Source organism: Helianthus annuus, chromosome 15 (assembly GCF_002127325.2).
Source record: "Helianthus annuus cultivar XRQ/B chromosome 15, HanXRQr2.0-SUNRISE, whole genome shotgun sequence".
Classification (NCBI taxonomy): domain Eukaryota; kingdom Viridiplantae; phylum Streptophyta; class Magnoliopsida; order Asterales; family Asteraceae; genus Helianthus; species Helianthus annuus.
The window spans coordinates 114619845-114644942 of record NC_035447.2 but is presented as its reverse complement, the minus strand read 5'-3'; the positions used below and the strand labels follow the sequence as shown (position 1 = coordinate 114644942).

Sequence of the window (25098 nt, the reverse complement as noted above, 5' to 3'; positions counted from 1 at the left end):
TAATTACATAATCACTTACTAGAGTTTCACATAAAATACTATAATGAAATCAAGTACTCACGTAATGGGTATTCAAAATCACGTAGTCACTTACTGGGTATTTAAAATCACATAATCACGTAATGGGTATTCAAAATTTTGCAAGGTTTTTTAAGAAAAATATAGCAATAGGCTGCTCAAATTAAAGAGAATAAAATGCTCGTTTTACCATTTATCATTTTCCCTTTTCCTTGTTTTTAATTATGTGAATTCTATATTTGGGGACTACTTAATCTAAATCATTGATCTTGCAAATCAATGGCCAAACTTGTCTCCTATAATTCATACAATTCTTTCCTCTTGTACAATAACCTTTCTCTATATATTAATACATACACTTCATTTAATTCGTGCGTAAATAATCTATATATATATATATAATATATGAATAAAGTTTGGGACACGTGTCAAGTGATGGTTTAACCTCACTTGATTTTTGGCGGGAAAATGTGAGAATCCTTATATTCTCACACGGGATCCGAATTGGGTTAACCATACCCGTTTTGTTGACCCGGGTTATATAAACCTTCTAAACAGCCTCTTTTCTTAACCCTAGCTTCTTCCTTCATTCATCTTCTCGATCAATCATCGCCGCCTCATAAAATATCACCTTATAATCATCGCCACATCAAATATCACCTTATAATCGTTGCAAGTATCATAATCTAAGGTATGAAGATGTTGATCGACAACTCCAGAAATGATGGTTGTGGTTCGACTAGGAAGAAGATGTTGACGGTGATTCGATTAGGTTTGATTTCATTTTTTGTGACAAATAATTCAATTCGAATGCTCGCTTTTGTTTGATTAGGTCTGATTCAACTTCATCTTTGTCACACTACAATTAAGCGTATTTTTTTTTATCAACGTAGGGTTTTTTTTTATTGCTCGTGTTGATTTGAACGCAGAAGAAGAATGAAGATGTGTTGGGGCGACGGTTGGATATGGATTGTTTTATTAGGGTTTTGCGTGAAGTTGAGGAAGAAGAAAGGTGACAGTTGGAATGAAGATGTGTTAAGGGTGTCGGCTGATACAAAAGCTTTGGGGTTAAGAATGATTTTTAAGGTTTGGCATTCTAATAAAATAAAGATTAAGGTTTTTTTTGAACTGTAATCTAATCCGCATATGTTTTTTTTTTCGTATAGATCTGGGTACAAAACCTGAGGCGATTGACTAATTTAGGGTTCGATTAGGGTCTCTCAGTACACAGCCATCCATCCTTAATGTTTATTTGATTCTTCTTTTTTAATTAAGGTGCGATTAGGGTTCCTGTTCCGTTGCTGTTTATAATTAATTATTTACATTTATATTAGTTTGATGTTTTTTGTATGATCTATGCAAGTATTGTATATGTTAGGTGATATAGCATCAACCCTGCTTTTCAGTTCACTCAACGGTTTGAATTAGTTAGAAATAGATTATTTTTACACTTAATCAGTTTGCGATTTTCCTAATAAAAATCCCATTTTCGGACTTGCCAACAAAATTAATGCAGTTCGTAAGTATGACTTTAATATTCTTAATATTCTTTCTTCTCCTCTTTTGGCAGATGATTTCCGGCTGTTATGGAAGATGTTGATAAAAATTGGAATTAGTATGTAGCTGATGAATATGAAATGGAAGATATAGATTCGGGTCAGAGATATTGCTTCAGATAGTTTGTGGTGAATATGGTTTCATAGTTTGTTTTGACTCGCTTGGCATTTATACATATGATATTGAAATAATGTTGTGTTACATTAAGTTGTCTTAGATATTTATTACATTGACTAATACTTTCAAATCTACTACCGAGTAATTTTTACACTTTATTGATGATTGTATGTTCCACAGATGGAGAAGCTTCCTGAATGGACTGGACTGATATAGTGAATATTGGTACCTTTAAGAAACATGTTCCCTATGATCTTGACTGGTATTACATATAAAGCTGGTGAGTTTTTGTTTTTGTTTCAATTTCTTTAGATATGTACTAACGAGTTTTTCAACAAAACTACCTCGATTCTGATGCAGATTTTGATACGGCTTGAAATAAATATTAAATTATAATGGCAAGTGCGGTAGATGCCGTTGGAGAACCGATTCCGGCATCGGCAGTGATGATTCAGCGTCTAAGCTTATCACAGGTAGATGCACAGGCCAAAATATCGCTTTTTGAATAAATTTGCATTCGGTTTCTTACTTATATGCTATTTCTTTTATATCGCCTTTGTTTTTGTTGCTTCTACTGTCTAGAATTCCAAGTTGACCCACAATGTTGTTTACTCTGCCAATTTATTAGTTTCTTTTATTAACAGTTATAAGTTCTTTTTTATGTATAGGTGGCATCATAACGAACATGATGCAACCATTATATATGAATTTAATTAATAATTATTTTAAAAAAAGTTGAGAATATTTGATTTGTTAAAAAAATATTTATATCTCAATTCCTTTTTGTTTACTGATCTAATTTAACACAAATCATGTATGACTTCTTTTTGAATTATAATTTTCCCTTACTATTATTTGCAGGTGTTTTTGAAATTTTATGAACTAGAGATTTGCCTTGAGAGTTGTTGGTACATATTAACTTGATACAAGTTTTTGATCAAGAAACGTTGGTTTTATGTAATTTTGACTACGGGTGTGAACCATGTTGGGTCAGCGGATTGAGTTTAACCTGAACACGAACCTTATATTTATTCGTGTGAAATCATTTGTCACACCCCCAAAATCCACCCGCGTAGTACCACCGCTTGGGAGCGTGACTGACCAGGATCAAGCCATCAATCATATCAAACATAGCATTTAATATAAGAGTAAATAATGTAAATCATCATGACATGATTGATGTTCCAAAACCAAACATCGTTTAAATAGCGGAAGCATAGTATGTAATCTCAAAATAGTTATAAGTTCAGATAAATTTCATGATCCATATCCCACAACGACCTGCTCCTCCCTGTGCAAGCTCCATAATGTACCTAAGGTCCTGCAAGGCATGCAGCAAATAATCAACAAACTAGTTGAGCGAGTTCACAGAAAGTAAGTTCATAACGTAGTGTATAAGCATAGCTTGTGGGGGCTTCCCATACTAGTGTGTACTAAAGGTGGGGGCTTCCCAAACCTTGTGTTCATAATACTGGTGGGGGCTTCCCATGTTTATCCTGGCTAATGAGGGCTTCTCATTAACGGTACTTACTAGACTAACTTCCGACCATGTGTTCTTCTTTACTGAGAACAGGAAAACGTACAGGGTCACGTAGGCTTTACGTGACGTGCCCTTCCCCGAGGACAGTGGTACGCGTGGGGGCTACGTAGGCTTTACGCAGCGTGGCCTTCCGACCTGGAAGCCAGTGAATGGTATTGGGTTACGTAGGCTTTACGTAACGTGTCCTCCCGACCCGGGAGACATATGGCAAATATACTGGGTTACGTAGGCTTTACGTAACGTGTCCTGACTAACCTGAGGACGATGGTCTATAGTCTGGTATATGCGTAAGTACGAGTAACTCCTTTTACAATAACATATCCAACCCAGTTCCCAACCCGGGAATCCCATGCCTTGGCTGTGTGAACTCACCTTGGTTTGCTCGGCAGATACACAAAGAGTACAGGTAGCAAGTAAATGGTCAACCACGTCCTATCATGGTTATTATGCAAGTCAGGTTCGTATATAGCACGTTTGTATCACTTATGGTATCAAGTATGATCATGGCAAATCACATAACGTATCAGCAGTTCATATCATGTAACGAGTCCAAGTAGTCGCCCCAATTAACATAAGCAGTCCAATTAGCAGTCAAGAGCACACTTGTGCGTGTTAACCCTGGCCCAACATAACCCGGCCCAATTATATACCACATATTAACCTTGTGCGATCCAATGTCTAAGCCCGAAAGATAATCAGCCCAAATAACATGTCAGTCATAAGATTGGGCCCATGACAGTGTAGGCCCAAAATAGTGTTTGTGCATAGCCGGTCTCGAGTCGCAACGGGGATCTCGAGTCGCAACCGGAGTTTACGAGTCGCAACAGCTGGTTGCGAGTCGCAATGGTGATCTCGGTTCATCATGGTCTGGTTACGAGTCGCAACGGGACTCGCAACCGTGGTCTCGGCTTGTGCTGTTTGTGGTCTCGAGTCGAGACGGGGAGGTTTCGACTCGCAATCTGAGTCGCAACCGGCTGTGTAACTTGTTTCCATAATTCCTGTAACAATCACTCCGTGATTCTAGCAAACAACTTAGGCAGTTTCACAATTCAGATCAATTAACAGTTTTTAACAATTTCATAACATCTTTCAAGCATGTTCATATCATCAGTTCATATATTCGACCTTAGTTCACAATAATTACATAAACCTAACCCGTAATCTAATTATATAACCGAATTCTAGATCAACCATGCCTTCCCCTAAACATGTTTGCACATTAGAATCATCACAGCCGATTACAAGCACAAGTATACAAACCGATCCAGGGTTACAACAAGAACAATTAGAAACATACCATTCGGTTATCATGCATTCATACAACATATGACCAAATACAAAATATCATCAATCGATCCAACTAGCATGTGATCCGGTTACTAACAAAATCATATAAACACGTCATCATGAACATCATACTAACCGAGATGGGAAGAGAGGAATTCAGATTCAAAAGCTTCGAAGGGTGGTCGGCAGTCTTCGGTTCCGAGCCGAGAGAGAGAGAGCTTGGTGTTTGTGTGTGTTCTTGGTTGCCAAGATTGTGAAAACAAAACCCTAATGAGATACATGTACGTATGGAAAGGAAGTGGGCCGAAACCCCACTTGGGCTATCTCATGGTCTCGAGTCCACTAAATGGACCGAGTGGGTTTGTGTTCGGTTGGGCATTCGGTTCAAGTAGTAACATACACATTCTTATGAAATTATATAGCACATAACATTCGATCACACAACTTAATCACATAATTCACATTAGTTCAATGGTTACACGTAATGTACGAGACGGTAAAGTTCGAGTTGTCACATTATCCCCAACTAATTGGAAATTTCGTCCCGAAATTTGGTATGCACTCACTGAGGAAGCTAGGTAAGTTACAGCGTTCACTGGTTTTCCTGGGGTGTCACATCCTCCCCCCGTTGATCTGGAATTTCGTCCCGAAATTCCGAAGTAGTAGCTTCGGCCTCAGTAGTGGTTGCATTGGTTTCGAATAACTGGGGGTACTTTTCTGTCATCCTGTCTTCGCGTTCCCAGGTGTACTCTGGGCCACGTTTGGAGTTCCAACAAACTCGGACAAGAGGGATTCTCTTGTGTTTGAGGACCTTCACATCCCGGTCCGTGATTTCAACTGGTTCCTCGACGAACTGCAACCGCTCGTCGATAGTAAGTTCCTTGAATGGAATGATGAGGTTTTCATCTGATAGGCACTTCTTTAAGTTCGATACATGAAAAACATTGTGAACTGCCCCGAGTTCAGCTGGTAAATTCAACTTGTAGGCTACCTTGCCAATCTTTTCTATAATTTCGAATGGTCCGACGTATCGTGGGTTCAGTTTGCCCCGTTTGCCAAAACGAACCACACCCTTCCAGGGTGAGACTTTCAATAAAACCCGGTCCCCGACCTCAAATTCCAAAGGCTTTCTACGCTTGTCTGCGTAGGCTTTCTGACGGTCGCGTGCTGCCGCCATGCGTTGTCGTATTTGTGCAATCTTTTCTGTGGCGTCCACTACAACCTCTGGACCCGTGATCTGACTATCCCCCACCTCTGCCCAACAGAGAGGTGACCGGCATTTACGCCCGTACAATGCCTCGAATGGAGCGGCTTGAATGCTGGTGTGATAACTGTTATTGTAAGAAAACTCCACCAAAGGGAGGTGCTTTTCCCAGCCGTTGCCGAAGTCAATAACGCATGCCCGAAGCATGTCTTCAAGCGTTTGGATCGTTCGCTCAGACTGCCCATCCGTCTGAGGGTGGTATGCTGTGCTCATGTCTAACCTTGAGCCGAAAGATTTATGCATCGCTTGCCATAGCTCTGACGTGAATCGTGCATCGCGATCCGAAATGATAGATGTGGGCACCCCGTGCCTCGAGACAACTTCTTTGAGGTACACGTCTGCGAGAGTGGAGAACTTATCCGTTTCCTTTATAGGTAGGAAATGTGCAGACTTAGTGAGTCGATCCACGATCACCCATATGGTATCATTCCCCCACTGGGATCTAGGTAGGCCTGTAACAAAATCCATGGAAATTTCTTCCCATTTCCATTGAGGTATCTTAGGCTGCTGAAGTAGGCCAGCTGGTTTCTGATATTCGACCTTGACTCTCGCGCAGGTCAAGCATTTTCCAACGTACGTAGCAATGTGGGCCTTCATACTAGGCCACCAATAAGTAGTTTTGATGTCGTGGTACATTTTGTCCGACCCTGGGTGTACCGAGTAACGAGACTTGTGTGCTTCATCCATTACAAGTTCGCGTAGACCGCCATAAAGTGGGACCCAAATCCGGCCCGTTACATAGTAGGCGCCATCTGCCTTCTGTTCCATTTGCTGTCGTGAGCCGCGTAAGGCTTCAGCCTTGACGTTTTCGGGCTTCAATGCTTCTACCTGAGCATTTCGTATCTGTGCTGGAAGGTTAGACTGAATCGTAAGTTGTAGCGCTCGCACGCGCTTCGGTAAAGTGTCCTTTCGACTAAGGGCATCAGCCACCACATTGGCTTTGCCTGGATGATACTTGATAGCGCATTCGTAATCGTTAAGTAACTCGACCCATCGTCGTTGACGCATATTCAAATCCTTCTGCTTAAGGATATGCTCGAGACTCCTGTGATCGGTGTAAATAGTGCACCTGGTACCGTACAGGTAGTGTCGCCATATCTTAAGTGCGAAAACAACAGCTCCCAGCTCTAAATCGTGCGTCGTGTAGTTCCGTTCATGAACCTTGAGTTGACGAGAGGCGTAAGCAATAACCTTGTCGCGCTGCATTAACACACATCCAAGTCCCCGAATGGATGCATCGCAATATACCACGAAGTCATCTGTGCCCTCTGGCAATGAGAGGATAGGTGCACTGCAGAGTCTATCCTTTAGGTGCTGAAAAGCAGTCTCCTGGGGCTCTCCCCAGCGATAGGTAACACCCTTCTGTGTCAGTAGCGTAAGCGGCTGAGCAATCTTCGAGAAATCCTTGATAAACCGTCTGTAATAACCTGCCAGACCCAAGAATTGGCGTATTTCTGTCGGCGTACGCGGTGCAGGCCAGTTTCTGATCGAATCTACCTTTGATGGATCGACATGGATCCCATCCCTGTTCACCACATGGCCTAAGAAGTGGACTTCACGAAGCCAGAAGTCGCATTTAGAAAGCTTGGCGTACAACTGTTCCTTCCGAAGGAGTTCCAAAATAAGGCGAAGATGCTGCTCGTGTTCCTCCTGACTCTTGGAGTAAATCAGAATGTCGTCGATGAAAACAATGACGAACTTGTCGAGATAGGGTTTGCATACCCTGTTCATAAGGTCCATAAATACGGCAGGCGCGTTCGTTAACCCGAACGGCATGACAAGAAACTCGTAGTGACCGTAACGAGTTCTGAATGCTGTCTTAGAGACGTCCTCCTCCCGGACTCTCAGCTGATGATACCCAGACCTCAAGTCTATCTTCGAATAGTAACACGACCCTTGCAACTGGTCGAATAAGTCGTCGATGCGCGGAAGAGGATAACGGTTCTTCACCGTCACCTTGTTGAGTTCACGGTAGTCGATGCACATCCTGAACGTACCGTCTTTCTTTTTCACAAAAAGTACTGGAGCTCCCCAAGGCGAAGAGCTTGGTCGTATGAAACCCTTTTCCAAGAGTTCTTGCAGTTGTTTTGACAGTTCCTCCAATTCGGATGGAGCTAGACGATATGGTGCGCGAGCTATGGGTGCTGCTCCTGGAGCGAGCTCGATTTGGAATTCGACCTGACGATGAGGCGGTAAGCCAGGTAGGTCTTCAGGAAACACCTGAGGGTAATCACGTACGATTGGAATATCCTCCAATTTCTTTTCTTTTGCTGATGCGTCTGTAACGAGTGCCAGAATGGCAGTGTGCCCCTTTCGTAAACACTTCTGAGCCTTCAAGAAAGAGATGATGCCAACCACAGCACCACTCTTGTCGCCTTGAACTTCTAGAGGTTCCTGACCAGAACGAGGAATGCGAATAACCTTTTCGCTGCATAAGATTTCTGCCTGGTGTTGGGAAAGCCAATCCATCCCAATCACGACGTCGAAGCTACCCAAAACTATGGGAATGAGATCAATAGAGAAGGTTTGGCCAGCTAGGATAAGATTACAACCCTGAACTACGTGCGTGGCTTCTAGACTTTTATCGTTAGCTAACTCTACTACATGTTTGGTGGGTAAAAGTGCTGGTGCACGTTTTAGCAGTTGACACATTTTCACAGACATATAGCTTGTATCCGCACCTGAATCAAACAAAACAGTAACGTAAATATTGTCGAGGAGAAACTTACCCATAACAACGTTGGGATCGTTCACTGCGTCTCCTCTTCCCAAAACGAAAGCTCTACCTCTTGCCTCGTTGCCATTATTGTTGTTGTTCCCTCCGTTGTTGTTGACGTTGCCCTGGTTGTTGTTGTTGTTGCGGTTCTGGTTCTGGTTCAACTGAGGGCAATCGCGTTTGAAGTGACCTTCAGCCCCACACTGGAAACATCCCCGGTTTCCACGCTGTGGCTGCTGTTGCTGCTGCTGGTTCTGTGGAGCTGGTTGCTGAGGCTGCTGATTCTGATTCGCAGGGCGAGGGCTCCTACAGTCTTTGGCCTCGTGCCCCATCTTAAGACACCTTTGACAACGACCCTTGTTACACGGGCCGTGATGATGCCTGTTGCAGTTGTGGCACCTGGGTTGACTACCCTGATATCTCCTCTGTCTGTGATTACCAGGGGATTGCTGACTAGGACTCTGGTAATGGTCAGTCTTCTGTTGCTGAGCTTGAGACTGAACGGATGCTGAACCTCTGCTGGAATCTCCATCCCACTTTCTTTTGCTGTCACCAGACGTAGCAGGAGTAACTGAGGTGGTGACGTTAGCAGTAGCATTAACACGCTTGGGCAGTTTATTCTGGTCCACTGCCTGATCGGTGATACGGTGAGCGAGGCGCTGAATTTCCTGGATGTTTTCGAGGTTAGCCGACGTCACGTGGCTCTGAATTTCTGGCGCCAATCCCTTGAGATACAACTCAATGCGCTTGTATGGAGGGTCCACCATAGTAGGACACAGAACGGCCAGCTCGTTCGACCGTTTAGTATACGCTTCGATCTCTGATCCAACCATTTTCAGATTATACAACTCGTCTTCCAGCTTGTGAATATCTTCACGCGTGCAATACTCACGCTTGATGAGTTCCTTGAAATCGTTCCATGGGGTGGCGTTAGCAGCTGCCAACCCTAAGATCTGGACTTGTGCGTTCCACCAAGTCAGTGCTATCCCTTCCAAAGTGCCGGTGGCAAACTTGACCTTGCGAGCCTCAGGGCACTCGCACATTTCGAACACTGATTCTAGCTTTTCAAACCAATGGAGGAGTCCCACTGCCCCCTCTGTGCCGCTGAAGGAATTTGGACGACAGTCCATAAAGTTCTTGAATGTGCAGACAGGCTGCTGCGCGTGTTGACCTATTGTGTATGAATAGGACGAAGTTAAATACGAGAGTTAATGTAGGATCTAAAGATCCTAGTGTGTGCCTATACTGCAGGATATACTACCTGCTTGAGCTGCTGCAACCGCCGCAGCAACTTGAGCTTGAACGAGAGCCTCTAGCTGGGCTTGTGTCATGTTGATTCGTCCAGACATGATCTTCATTGTAACAAGTAGCATACGTAAGAATGGTTCGCGAGTAGGGCGATGACAGAAAAGTGTGAGCACGTAGGGATTCTCATGCTATAGTATCATGTGTATCTAAACGTAATGCGAGCAAAGTTCTAAGCAGTTCTAGCAAACAGGCAATAAACATAACCTTATTACCTAGGATGTCGAGTCTTGCACGTGGAGCAAAGCGTCGTTGTGGATCGTTGAGAGCACCGTTCTGGTTATAGTCCGGTTTTAATAAAAACGTTTTCCCATATTAAAACCAAGTTCTCTATAACCAATGGCTCTGATACCAATCTGTCACACCCCCAAAATCCACCCGCGGAGTACCACCGCTTGGGAGCGTGACTGACCAGGATCAAGCCATCAATCATATCAAACATAGCATTTAATATAAGAGTAAATAATGTAAATCATCATGACATGATTGATGTTCCAAAACCAAACATCGTTTAAATAGCGGAAGCATAGTATGTAATCTCAAAATAGTTATAAGTTCAGATAAAGTTCATGATCCATATCCCACAACGACCTGCTCCTCCCTGTGCAAGCTCCATAATGTACCTAAGGTCCTGCAAGGCATGCAGCAAATAATCAACAAACTAGTTGAGCGAGTTCACAGAAAGTAAGTTCATAACGTAGTGTATAAGCATAGCTTGTGGGGGCTTCCCATACTAGTGTGTACTAAAGGTGGGGGCTTCCCAAACCTTGTGTTCATAATACTGGTGGGGGCTTCCCATGTTTATCCTGGCTAATGAGGGCTTCTCATTAACGGTACTTACTAGACTAACTTCCGACCATGTGTTCTTCTTTACTGAGAACAGGAAAACGTACAGGGTCACGTAGGCTTTACGTGACGTGCCCTTCCCCGAGGACAGTGGTACGCGTGGGGGCTACGTAGGCTTTACGCAGCGTGGCCTTCCGACCTGGAAGCCAGTGAATGGTATTGGGTTACGTAGGCTTTACGTAACGTGTCCTCCCGACCCGGGAGACATATGGCAAATATACTGGGTTACGTAGGCTTTACGTAACGTGTCCTGACTAACCTGAGGACGATGGTCTATAGTCTGGTATATGCGTAAGTACGAGTAACTCCTTTTACAATAACATATCCAACCCAATTCCCAACCCGGGAATCCCATGCCTTGGCTGTGTGAACTCACCTTGGTTTGCTCGGCAGATACACAAAGAGTACAGGTAGCAAGTAAATGGTCAACCACGTCCTATCATGGTTATTATGCAAGTCAGGTTCGTATATAGCACGTTTGTATCACTTATGGTATCAAGTATGATCATGGCAAATCACATAACGTATCAGCAGTTCATATCATGTAACGAGTCCAAGTAGTCGGCCCAATTAACATAAGCAGTCCAATTAGCAGTCAAGAGCACACTTGTGCGTGTTAACCCTGGCCCAACATAACCCGGCCCAATTATATACCACATATTAACCTTGTGCGATCCAATGTCTAAGCCCGAAAGATAATCAGCCCAAATAACATGTCAGTCATAAGATTGGGCCCATGACAGTGTAGGCCCAAAATAGTGTTTGTGCATAGCCGGTCTCGAGTCGCAACGGGGATCTCGAGTCGCAACCGGAGTTTACGAGTCGCAACAGCTGGTTGCGAGTCGCAATGGTGATCTCGGTTCATCATGGTCTGGTTACGAGTCGCAACGGGACTCGCAACCGTGGTCTCGGCTTGTGCTGTTTGTGGTCTCGAGTCGAGACGGGGAGGTTTCGACTCGCAATCTGAGTCGCAACCGGCTGTGTAACTTGTTTCCATAATTCCTGTAACAATCACTCCGTGATTCTAGCAAACAACTTAGGCAGTTTCACAATTCAGATCAATTAACAGTTTTTAACAATTTCATAACATCTTTCAAGCATGTTCATATCATCAGTTCATATATTCGACCTTAGTTCACAATAATTACATAAACCTAACCCGTAATCTAATTATATAACCGAATTCTAGATCAACCATGCCTTCCCCTAAACATGTTTGCACATTAGAATCATCACAGCCGATTACAAGCACAAGTATACAAACCGATCCAGGGTTACAACAAGAACAATTAGAAACATACCATTCGGTTATCATGCATTCATACAACATATGACCAAATACAAAATATCATCAATCGATCCAACTAGCATGTGATCCGGTTACTAACAAAATCATATAAACACGTCATCATGAACATCAAACTAACCGAGATGGGAAGAGAGGAATTCAGATTCAAAAGCTTCGAAGGGTGGTCGGCAGTCTTCGGTTCCGAGCCGAGAGAGAGAGAGCTTGGTGTTTGTGTGTGTTCTTGGTTGCCAAGATTGTGAAAACAAAACCCTAATGAGATACATGTACGTATGGAAAGGAAGTGGGCCGAAACCCCACTTGGGCTATCTCATGGTCTCGAGTCCACTAAATGGACCGAGTGGGTTTGTGTTCGGTTGGGCATTCGGTTCAAGTAGTAACATACACATTCTTATGAAATTATATAGCTCATAACATTCGATCACACAACTTAATCACATAATTCACATTAGTTCAATGGTTACACGTAATGTACGAGACGGTAAAGTTCGAGTTGTCACATTATCCCCAACTAATTGGAAATTTCGTCCCGAAATTTGGTATGCACTCACTGAGGAAGCTAGGTAAGTTATAGCGTTCACTGGTTTTCCTGGGGTGTCACATCATTAACCTTGTCTTGGACACATTAAAAATCGTGTAACTTGAACGACCTTTTTAACTGGTTTATCTAAATGTGTCAAACAGATTGGAAGGCAGTTATCATAATGTTTTAGTCAGGTTAGTGGGTTTTAAAAGAAGGGTTAAATGGGTTGGTGGCTTGACATGTATAATTAAACTGGTTAAAAAGGTCAATCCGAACACAACCTGTTTGATCAAACTGGTCAACCCAAGCATGACCCATTTAGTAAATGGGCTAGATATTGTGTCGTGTTTCGGTTCAGGTCTAACTGTCAACCCCAATTTTGACATTTTGGCTTTAAATCTACGTTATAGATAAAGTAATTTAGGTTATAAAGCTGACTATTAACATGGTATTTTTTATAAAACAGGGGATCGTGCAGTAAAACCAACCAGGGGCTCAATCTTGTCTACATGCATGCCCGGAGAAGTTCCTTCACATATGCCGTAAAGTAGGTGTACTTGCCAATTTGCAGGTTTTATGCCTCTTTCGTTGTCTACAAGATGGACAGTTCGGACAATTTGGTTATTAAGTTTGGGTTAAAACAGGTCATATTTTGTTTAAAAGAAATGGGCTAATTCTGGTTGGTTTGGCTCCTAAACATTTTTCGTCAATCTTCAACTTTTTAGATACATGTATTATGTTAATTGTGATCAGAAAAGAATACCATGACAATAGTAATTTAGACTTTTAACAAATGATATAAGAGGGGTGTTGAGATTGTGTACTGTCTGTAGCTAGGTGAAGTAGGGCTATAACTTGGCGTGGTAGGAATATAACCAGGGGGTACGACTGTAACTAGGTGGGAGGTGCGGGGCTGTAGAATGTGGAGGTTTGGTTGTAAAACGGGGAAGTAGAGCTGGCTGGTGAAGTAGGGCTGTATGGGGTATATATAGGGCTCTAGGCAGGGATGTGGGGATGTAACTAGCGGACGGAAGCATATAGTTGGGTGAAGATACCCTATCCTGACCTGAAATGTCATTGTCAATAAAAAGGACATGAAGTTCAGAGATTATGTTAGCAGGAGATCCATTCTTCTCTTGCCGCCTCAGGTTCTCATTGCATCTGATTATAAGGGCCAGCTGATGAGTTAAATTGCCATGTTCCAGAAAGGTGAAGATAAAGTGTGATAAAGTGTAAGAAGGGCCAAATAACATAATTAAAAAATAGCATTACTTCTAGCTGAAGTATCCTTCATGACAGATGGCCTGACAGGAGGTGGTGGTATTGGAAGGGCCTGAAGGATCATCCAATCAGGACGAGCATACATGGGTTAGCATATTATTTTTGTATCATTTTGTTTATCAAGGCATATTTAGGCTGTTATATTGTTACTTTCTATTAATGGAAAGTTTTACTGTAACATCATACATGTTATATTTTAGCCTTAATGAAATGATTCAGGTTGTCAATGGTGCATGTTTTACCTATTTTTAGAAGTCTTAACAATAACTGGCCTTTTTAAGTATCAAGTTTCCACTTTTGGCCATTAAGCATATATGCATGCACTAGAGGTGACATATTTTGGTCTTTTAACTTTCAACTTTTGTCCTTTGAGCTTATGCGCATGCACTCAATGTGAAAAATTTGACTCATTTACTTATGAACGAGTCTATTCATATATATTTTTGTAATCTCAAATGGGTCAGATGAAATAATTTCTCAAATGGGTCAGATGAAATAATTTCTCAAATGGGTCAACCCAACATGCCCGTTTCAATCCTAGCATGTCAATCTGTTACCCATCATAACCATCTTGCTACCTCTAGCATGAACTTTTGTATTGAAATATTAAGATATTTTTTTATATTGAAATATTACTGATGTTGTAGTCGTGCAACAGATTCTAAATCTTACCTTATTCATTCATGAGTTGGATCATCACTCATATTGGAAAGACAACAGGTGAGTGAGATTATAGAATGAGTTGGGAGGGGGTAAACTAATTTGGTAATATTCTAATAGGGATTCACAGGTCTGTTATTACCTCAAATTTTATTTAACTTGTGATGGATACTTGATGATATGATGGTGATCAATGATTAGATGTATCGGGCATGCCAGTTTGGTAGTACCTTTTTTATATGAAAATAAAAGAGTAAAACGTTGGGAGACCAATTGAGCACTTTCTTAGCTTTTGATGTGTTTCTTTACGCTCTTCGTCTAGCCTTGGCTATGAGATCCTGTGATTGGAGAATTTCCTGCTGACAAAGGTCAAAGACATGGTCGACAACAAGCAAATTCTATTGTTAAATCATGTTGGTAATCATATTAAAGTACCAGATTCATTGACAAAAATCATGAAGCGCGGCGCAACGCGTGCGAGAATACCTTATTTAGGCTAAAAGATTTAAAGTGTAACCTAATATTAGATTGTTCTATATAATATTTGTGTTGTATTTGACTTTTTTTTTTACTAAGGATCCACAACTTCGATTATTGCAAATTAAAATTTCCAACCCGTGAAGTTCATATTTGTCAATTACGTTAAAATAGATCTTAACTACAACTGTCAATACAAAACAAGTATAAAAAATAATGTTTCAAAACGTGTCTTTTTATTTTATTTAATGATGTAATTCAATTAATATAAAGAAATTTTTCTTGCCTGGGAAGTTCCCTGGTCTTTTTATTTTATTTAACGACATAATTCAATTAGTATAAAGTAATATTTCTTGTGGATTTAAATAAGTTGACTGGAAAGATGTTTGTTTTTAAAATTGAGATAACAACTTATAATCTAACTAACTTTGATGAAATGTATGTTGTTACAAATATGACCGATGATGAGTCACTTATTAATGAGCTTAAAGAAAAGATGAAGATTACTGAGGTATTTTTTTTATAAAAATAGATGATTCATATTAATACATTAATATTTACAAATTATGTAATTCTATTATTAGTAACTTAATTTTGACATTTGTCTCAGGGAAATAATAAAGAATTTATCCAAAGAAAAAGTCATATTCAAAGCGTTAAGAATGATGATGCCAATACCAGTTCTTATATCGATAAAATCAACAAGCGTAAACTGGTTGACGTCTACAACTCTTCAACTCCAAGTAACGTTAAGGATTCGGAGAAAGTTAGCAAGAAAGAGACTTAGCTCCTATCTCTATGAATTTAGAGCAATTTTTATGATTTTTACATTTTAAACATTGATTTTTTTGAATATTTCAGTTTGTTTGACGTGGTTGTTTGATCCTTATATGCTTTTTATATGTATGAATAAATCTATCCTTTTTAACCAATATTTTTTTTTCCTTTCAACTTAATCAACTTATCATTTGTTGTGTAAGGATTTCATCACAATGATCAGAGTACTAAGTTTGACATTAATCGATGAGTCTTAATAAAAGAAAAAAAAAACAAAATACATATAATTCCCTAAAACACGTTGTTTATAATATGTTTATGAATTTTATTAGTTGAAAATTCAACTAAAAGAATAATATAATATAATTTAAAAACAAACAATATAACATTTTGTATGGGTTTACGAGAAATTTTTTAACTGAGATCTCATTAAGAATTAAAAGATTATTAGCTTTACACGAAAACGACGAATGCACATGGAGACAAAGTTAGGATACTGATGAAACGGAACAAATAAATTATCGTGGGAAGGAGAAGAAGATACTAATGAGTTTAAAAATGTTGTTTATGTACCTTTTATTATTGAAAACTAAATTTTCCTAACCCGGGATGTTCCCGGGTGATAGCCTAGTATAACGATAAACAAATAATACGCAAATCTATCTACGTTGAACAACATCTTTCTAATTTTATTTTATTTTCACATTGTGAAAAAAAATATATTTGTATATTCCTTCAAAAGAGATTAAAACAAATTAAGTTGATGACCATGCAAGAAAAAGCCAACCCAATAGTGATATTGATAGTGATAGAATAGAGAGGTGAAGTTTATGCAACTTTTTTCTATATAAAACGTGAGTAGATGTAGACGCTTGAACCACCCAAAATAATTATGAGGAAGTAGGTGGTTGGTTAGATTTACATATATACAAAACCACACCTTACCATATTCATATATTTCTTATCTTTAAACAATGACAATAACTACACCTTTGGTATGTCTCTCATGTTAACTAACTATTTTTCTTTCTTTTTCCATCTTAATTTTATCCAAATCTTGATCACAGGTTGACAACAGAACCGAAAGGGAGCGAGCCATCGACGAATGGCTTCCAGTCACCTCATCGCGCAACGCCAAATGGTGGTATTCCGCCTTCCACAATGTCACAGCCATGGTTGGAGCCGGTGTGCTCAGTCTTCCGTATGCTATGTCCGAGCTTGGTTGGTTAGTCAGTCAGTCGGGTTTTCAATCTTCAAGCGTATACATATTAATATACATAAAATGTTAAAAAGCTATTGTTTTGTATATTTCAGGGGTCCTGGTATATCAGTGCTAGTAATATCATGGGTTGTGACTTTGTACACATTATGGCAAATGGTTGAAATGCATGAAATGGTACCTGGTAAACGGTTTGACCGATACCATGAGCTCGGCCAGCATGCTTTTGGTGAAAAGCTCGGTCTTTACATCGTGGTGCCGCAACAGCTCGTCGTTGAAGTTGGGACCAACATCGTGTATATGGTCACCGGGGGGAAATCTTTACAAAAGTTCCATGATCTGGTCTGCAATGACAACTGCAAAGACATAAAACTCACATACTGGATCATGATCTTTGCTTCCGTCCATTTCGTGCTTTCGCATCTCCCTAATTTCAATTCTATATCTGGTGTGTCGTTGGCTGCAGCCGTCATGTCTCTTAGGTAAGTTTTGACCCGTTCTTTATAGAACGGGTCGGCTTGCGTTATTTTTAGAGAAGATCACGAAAACAAACATTTGACCAAACCTTTTTTTTTACCAAAATGATTGACTTTTTCTTTTTAAATTAGCAGACCATAAAAACCAATTACATGATGACACGTGGACCACTTTTGCACCAAGTGGTGTGTGTGTAACTTTGCGCAAAAAGTTGACATTGACGACGTGTGTACGCGTATTTACGCCCAAGTGGCGTAGAATTCGGCTCCTTCTGTGCCATGAATCGGGTCAACAACTAGTTTTGGGCCAAATGGAGTCATGTTTTAATGGCCCGTTGATTGGATTCATGGCCCAAAAGTGGCCACGTTCTGCACCACATGGCACAAAAGTACGTCCACGTGTCATCTTCTAATTGTTTTCGGTATCCTTGATTTATGTGTAAAAGTCAAACTGATTATTAAAAAAACTCAATGGCTGTTTATTCTCCCGTATTTTTAATCTAAAACGGGTCAAATAACGGAATTGAAATTAATACCAGTTATATGATGTGATATGCAGTTACTCTACAATTGCGTGGTCGGCGTCTCTAACAAAGGGTGTGCAGCCAAACGTAGACTACGGATACAAATCAAGTAGCACAGCAGATACAGTGTTTAACTTCTTCAGTGCATTGGGTGAAGTGGCTTTTGCATTCGCGGGTCACAACGTGGTGTTGGAAATTCAAGCCACAATTCCTTCAACACCGGAGAAGCCCTCAAAGGGTCCGATGTGGAAAGGAGTGGTGGTTGCTTATATCATTGTAGCCATTTGCTATTTTCCGGTTGCGATTATAGGATACTGGATGTTTGGAAACCAGGTCTCGGATAACATTCTCATCAGTTTAGAGAAGCCTACATGGCTCATAGCTATGGCTAATTTGTTTGTTGTTATACATGTTATTGGAGGCTATCAGGTTTATAATCTATCCCTACCTAACAAGCTTAATCAAATTGAACCAATCTATAAAGTTTCTAATTTACTTATTTGTAAGTCTTATTATTTTTGTTTGTGTAGATTTATGCAATGCCGGTATTTGATATGATAGAAACGGTACTTGTCAAGAACATGAATTTCACCCCTAGCTTTATGCTGCGCTTTATCACGAGAAATCTTTATGTTGGTATGTGAATTCTTTAAAATATATTTCCAGGTGACGGGTCAAAACGGGTTGAAGTCGAAATGAACAATTGTTTAGTGCTTGTGTGTGTTGACGGGTTGGGCTCATGAACCTCGGCCCGTTTTTGAGAAATAACTAATGCTTTAAATACGATTACATAAAAACTATATAATAACAAACTTTTATGGAGTCAAGCAACATTAAAAGAATTTGAAAAATTGTCATATTCCTTTTTTAGTTAAAATTCTGATTTGACCCGTTTAAGATATGACATAACCAAAATCAACCCATCTATAACCAAATGGGTCGAAAGTGTCACCTCTAAACTAAAAATAGGAGGCTATGATTTGTTAACTGAAAGATTCTTTCTTTGGGAGCAGCATTGACAATGTTCATTGGCATGTGTTTCCCTTTCTTTGGCGGACTTCTCGGTTTCTTTGGAGGATTTGCATTCGCCCCCACGACATACTTCGTAAGAAACTCGAGTTCTTTCCTACTTGTTATTATTTCTATGTATGCGGTCTCCTGATATCATAAGATTTATGGTTATTATTTGTTGTCTTGTGTCCTTGATGGTTTTAGTTGCCTTGCATCATGTGGCTTACAATCTATAAACCAAACAAGTGGAGCTTATCTTGGATTACCAATTGGGTATGTAACATCCCACAAGTCATTTTCTTACTTTTTAAACTATGTTGATCGTGTCGACTGACACGCGTTCGTTCTTATATTCCAGGTATGCATCATCCTAGGAGTTGCTTTGATGATTGTATCGCCTATTGGGGGACTAAGGCAGATCATTCTTGAAGCCAAAGACTACGAGTTCTTCTCTTGATATAAGAAAAGCAGACAAATTGGATTTTAATAATCCAAAGTATGATTCATTGACCGATAATTATCTATACTAGCAATGTGACCAGTGACACTCCTAATTTTCACTATCTTTGCCTAGGGCAATCCTACTCTAACGGAGAAGCAGCTCTGTCTGCCCCTAACTTTCATTTCTGTCATTTAGAAACAATTGACAACATTCCGATTGGCATAAAAGTAAGTCGATTAGACTGAGACTGCCTTTGGCAATGAAAGTGAAATTTAGGAGTGTCATCGGTCACAATGCCAGTATGGATTATTATCGGCCAATGGGTCTAAGTTGGGTTATTAAAATCCAATTCGCCAAAAAAATATAGAAATATATGATGGGGTTATCAATAACTTTGCATAGGGGAAATCCATTTTAAGATATCTTAAAGTAAATATACATATTGAAAGATTATTTATTAAAGTAAATATACATATTGAAAGATTGTTTAGAAGGAAAATGACCATGGAATCAGTCAAGAAACTTACTTGCAGAAGTTCCCACTCTTCCTTCAATTCATTATTACATTCATTGTGTGCGAGTATCTGTATAAACATTTTCATTTTTATTTGTGAATTCATAAAAGACAGTTGTATGTTCTACTCTATAATGTAATTTACATCCACAATACCTACATTTATGAGGTTGACCATAAACTATAAGCTGCTGCTCGTTGAATAATCGTATGAAATTGCACCTGATTTCTTTCCAAAGAGTCACTGCTTTGATTGAAGTTTCTAGGGGTGTTCATAACACTGGCGGATCTAGAAAATCCTTATAGGGGGCAAAGTTTAAAGAAAGGGTATGGAAATTGAAAAAACGTCAATTTTTTTCCAAAATTTACACTACCATCGGAGCGCCAAGGGGTAGCACGGGCTACCCCTATTAACAAGCTAGGTCCGCCCCTGGTTCATAATTTGATTCGGATCTGAAAAACTTGAAATTCCATTATCAAGCTTTGAGTTCGGTTTCAAACATTCGAGTTTGATTCGATTTGCCTTTGCACTCGAGGGCCAATCTCCGTCCGGCCCGAGGAAACCTTTGCACGCCTCCGTTACCTTTTGGGAGGCCTACGCCCCATAGAAACTGTCTACCTGAGACTGTCCCTTGGCCCGTACATCGTGACATAAGGTTAGAATTCTAGCTCTTCCAAATTGATATCTTACTGATGGCTCGGACCCCCTTGGGTCAAGTAATCGAATTCGAGTCGAATACAAATGTATGATTTTCAATTCGAAATTCGAATTCACGTTATACATATTTTTTTTATATTTATATATACATTATAATATATATACACACATGAAAAAAAACAAAGTTGAGTTGTTGGCATTCTGGGCAACCAACATCCTTGTGACTTGTGTTTGAGTTTCTCTTTAAATAACTTTTGTTGTAAACACAATTAGTAACGAAAAATTTGCTCTCAATGGGAATCAAACCCGGATTAATTAGGTTAAAAACAAAGTTTTAACCGAATGATGTTACTAACCTCCTTATGTGATCTTTGCAACCTCCTTACAACCAAAGGTATGAACGACTTCCTAAGAGCAGGCACTGCACATGATATACTTTAGTAATAAAATGAAAGGAAGTTATGCAACTCTTGGTTTCATAAATGATATCTATTTTAGTTGAGCAATATAATTTACTAGGGAAGTTTTTTTACATAACCTACGCTTTTCTTTCATCCCTCACTTTCCTTTTTATCTTTTTTATGTTATTTTTAATTATTTTATTTTTAACTTTCTTTTTTTTTTATTTGTTTTTACCTTTCTTTTACCTTTATTGTTTTACTTTTCATTTTCTACCTTTTTTTTTCATTTTTTTACTCTATTTCCTTTTCTTTTTATTGTTTTTTTTTTACTTTTCCTTTTTACCTTTTTATTATCTTTGTTATGTACCTTAGTTTTTAACCTTTACTTATTATTATTTGTGTCGTATCGAACATTGAGGCCCTGACATGCAATACAAAAACGCAGTGACGGATCTAGAAAATATGTATACGGGTAACGTTTAAAAGAAAAAGGTAACGAAATCGAAAAAAAACGTTAAATTTTTCCAAAATTTACACTACTGTTGGAGCATGACCGGAGCGTCAAGGGGCAACGGAGGTTACCCCTTATAATACTATAGGTCTGCCCCTGCATAAACGATATTGATCGAATTTGCTATGTTTGCTACAACATGTTCCAGAATTGTAACAAACCGATCCCGACCAAGTTATCGTCGCACACACAGGAAAGTGCTGAAAAATCACTACCCGTCACAAAGCACAAGCTTACGCTTAACCCTAGTTGCAAAAAACAAAAGCATCAATAATCATGATAATATCAGCTTTTTTACGTCTTGTATTATGGACTTTTGGGTAGGGTGTGTAATTTGCAGCTCAATTTAGTTTTCACCCTTAACCATAACTATAAACGTTAATTTTGATTATGGGATTTCCTTATCCATAACCATAACCAAACTTGGGTTTTGATTAACCGGTTATGAAACTTAGATTTGGTTAATTTCAGTTAGTTAACCAAGCCATGTTTGAACTAAATGAACACAGAAAAACAATTAGTGACATCAAATGGAAATTGCATGTGATGATCTAAACATATTCTAGAGAACCTAATACACTTAGTGTAGATCATTTTGACGACATGTTAGCATCGAACCATCCACCGACTCTTGAAGATCAAATGAAAAGCAGCCCGTTTCGTGGAATTAGTTCAAGCGCAACACGTTTCATGGAATTAGTTCTAGAGCAACCCGTTTCATGGAATATCTTAACACTTAAACAAATTTGAAGGTACTCGGTCCAAATGTATTGTGAATTCTGAAAGTTTATCGTTACAACATTGACACATATACCCAATCCACATATAGTCATACATACAAAAATCTATCTCGACGTAAGTATGTCTTAATTCTTTTAGGTTCGGTTCGGTTAACGTTCGCTTATAGGGCACTCTTAACCATAACCGATAATCAGTTAATCAAATAACCTATCTATAACCATCGGCTTACTTTGGTTATCGGTTAATTTGGTTCGGTGACAATACGTTTATCTGTTAACTTTGGTTTATGGTTAAGAGTTGCTTACCCCTACGGTATTGGTAGGAAATTTGTGAGTATATATAATTTTTGGTTGGTTAGTTTTCCAAATAAAACGCATAAAATAGGGTGATGTTAAAGAGACATAACCTTTATATTTTAATACTAACATGCTTGTCACATAATATGGGTCGTATGAGTCATATCGTGGGGGTGAAAAATGATCATGCGTGCCATATGACATTATGAATAGTCACATTAGTCAGTGTCAGCTAAAAACATTATATGGGTTGTATACGTACACTACCTCATATGGGTCCTCATACAACCCATATGACCATTTTTCATTTATCATATGGCCTACATAACTATTTTTCATTTATCATCTGACCCATATGACGTCATATGACTTTTGTGACACGGCTGTGGTGTCTGATGTAACGCTCCGCATTTCCGCACTATCTTATTTTAGCAAGTCATGTTGTACTTTCCATATTTAGACGCTTGTACTCTCTTTGTAATCTACTTTCGTTCTGTTTGTAATTCGAGACTATTGATCATAATGAAAACGAAACTATTTTGTGTATTTATATTATGTGCAACTGTTAATCGGTTTCTCGTTTGAACGGAATATTATCCAAGGATTCTTGATTCTATAGTTATCGACACTTGATACTCGTTAAACTAGTTGAAACTATTAAAATGATCAGATTCGGATCCTAAATCTCGAAACTCGAAAGCTTTGTGAAACGAATAAATGTTTAAAGATTTTTATTCGTTAAAAATATGGTCATTATTCAAATTTAAACTAATTAAATTAATTAAATTAATTAATTTTGTTATTTAAAAGTTTATTTTTATTAATAACCTAGTTAATCTCATTAAATTATAAAGTTAGTAAACTAACTTAGTTAGTTTAAACTTCAAAGTTAATTCTTTTAGAAACTATATACACATAGTTAAATAAAGTCCAGGAACAGATTATGCAATTCCTGAAAGTGTAAAGTGCAGGGACTATTATTGCATTTGTTGAAAACTTATGTTATAATAACAAAAAAATAAATAAAAAAGAAACAAAGCTGAAGACCCTAGGGATTGAACCCAGGTCTCCAGCCAAACCAACCGCACACCAAACCAACTGAGCTGTGCCTCTCTTTTAATTAAACCCGGGCTCCTAAATCATTTCACATCTCGCCCAGACAAGCCCACCAGCAAGCCCAGCGCGCAGAAAAGGTGGCCAGGTCCATTTTTGAGTGCGATTTTTGTGATTTTTTTTTGAGTTTTAAACAACTTTTAACATTAATTAACCAACCACCAACTAACCTAAACCTTCCCTATAAATACCACACATAATCCAAGCTTCTTACACTTTTCTAAACACTCCAAACTCTCCTAAATTCATCCTTAATCAGCTGCAAATATCAAGTTCGAGCATAACCATACCAAGTTACAAAAGTATGCATAACTTTCTCATTTTTTATCCGATTCACTCGATTCTTTTTCCTACTTCTTTGGTTTGACCTTAGCTATGTTTCCATTGGTTTTCCATGGAAAATCAGGCCCTGGAACGTCACCAAAAAGGCTCTAAAGTTGACTGATTTTTCTGTTTTCATCTAAAACTTTGCTAAACTTTGTAAACTTGAGTTAATCTCAACTCAAACCTATGTCCTAATGCTCATAATCAATCGAATGGTTAGTTGGGCTTAAAAACAAGGCTGAGAAATATTAAATCAGAGGTTAAAACCTCACAAACATTCTGTTTTAGTTAGGGTTTTACCCACAAGAAGTGTTCAAGCTTGAAGCTTGATGAATGTGTGATTGTTAGTCTAGCTTGGGCTATCTTACATAAATATCCACTCACTTCTTGATGTTTTCTCATAGACTAGTTGTCGTATTTCATTTTTCTTGTATGTTCATGACCCTCCTTGTTGTTTATAACAACAAGTATAGTGGTGAACATTAGAGATGCCTAAATGGAAGCTTTGTTCTTCCTACCTCATGTATGAATTCTATGATACTTAGAGGTGCCTAAATGAAGACTTTGATCTTCTACCTCATGCTTGACATATATGATATAGCATACTCTATATAATACTTATGTAATATTCAAACAAACCGAACCCTTGATGATGAACAAGTGGACATTGTCAAATTAGTAAGTTATCATCTAAACATCATATGTGATGGATGATTATTTTTCATATTGCTATATTTATGTTATTTAAATTCCGAAATCTATAATCTTCCGTTATGTCCCTAAACTCATACATCTATGTTCCTTTGTGTAGAAGGACAAGGTGCTCCAAACTAAACAACCAACACCATTCGCGGGATTCAAGTAGGAAAGCTTGCAAAAACCGTGAGTATACTCGAACCCATTTTTACTTTTAAACACTTTGGGCACAACATGTATTCTATATTAAACTCACGAAACTTTGAAACTATTTGAATCACACTCTATCCATATTTGAAACATGAAACTATATGATGCTTGTTAATCTCGTATGTGATGTTAAACTTTTGTGTCTATATGCTCATTAACTTCATACAAGCCTACCTTAACAATTATAGCGCTATAGGATTAACGCACCGCCCACGATACTTGGGGTATTGTTAAGTTAAACATGTTAACCTCCCGCGATATATGGGATAGGCAAAATTAAACGTGTTG

General features: G+C 39.0%; 1 protein-coding gene and 2 long non-coding RNA genes across 6 annotated transcripts; all 3 read left to right on the top strand.

The window, feature by feature from the left end:
* The first annotated feature begins 593 nt into the window (after positions 1–593).
* On the top strand, positions 594–1972 carry LOC110866130. 3 transcript variants are annotated; one of them, XR_004882582.1, is made up of 5 exons: positions 594–790; positions 948–1104; positions 1185–1293; positions 1589–1674; positions 1873–1972. It is a non-coding gene; the product is annotated as an uncharacterized LOC110866130 (long non-coding RNA). The 3 variants fall into 3 exon arrangements; XR_004882580.1 differs by having other exon boundaries at positions 1589–1703; XR_004882581.1 differs by having other exon boundaries at positions 594–850; positions 1589–1703.
* Positions 1973–2038: 66 nt separating this feature from the next.
* LOC118487672 lies at positions 2039–13906 on the top strand. Its single transcript, XR_004882579.1, has 3 exons — positions 2039–2165; positions 2554–2600; positions 12946–13906. It is a non-coding gene; the product is annotated as an uncharacterized LOC118487672 (long non-coding RNA).
* Positions 13907–16547: 2641 nt separating this feature from the next.
* On the top strand, positions 16548–20021 carry LOC110912234 (lysine histidine transporter 1). Of its 2 annotated transcripts, none has more exons than XM_022156910.2 (8): positions 16548–16669; positions 16742–16899; positions 16989–17375; positions 17929–18322; positions 18424–18529; positions 18907–18998; positions 19109–19177; positions 19263–20021. In XM_022156910.2, the coding sequence occupies exons 1-8, from the start codon at positions 16649–16651 to the stop codon at positions 19359–19361; spliced, it is 1326 nt and encodes a 441-aa protein (XP_022012602.1). In that variant the 5' UTR covers positions 16548–16648; the 3' UTR covers positions 19362–20021. The 2 variants fall into 2 exon arrangements, with proteins under 2 accessions (XP_022012602.1, XP_035840699.1); XM_035984806.1 differs by having other exon boundaries at positions 16549–16669; positions 16742–16895.
* Positions 20022–25098: the final 5077 nt, after the last annotated feature.

What these genes read in the sequence shown, in the direction of transcription:
- LOC110912234 (XM_022156910.2), top strand. Translation starts at nt 16,649, where the DNA reads ATGACAATAACTACACCTTTG. An exon ending in CACGAGAAATCTTTATGTTG is followed by an intron (nt 18,530 to 18,906) that starts GTATGTGAATTC and finishes CTTTGGGAGCAG; the next exon opens with CATTGACAATGTTCATTGGC. An exon ending in TATCTTGGATTACCAATTGG is followed by an intron (nt 19,178 to 19,262) that starts GTATGTAACATC and finishes CTTATATTCCAG; the next exon opens with GTATGCATCATCCTAGGAGT.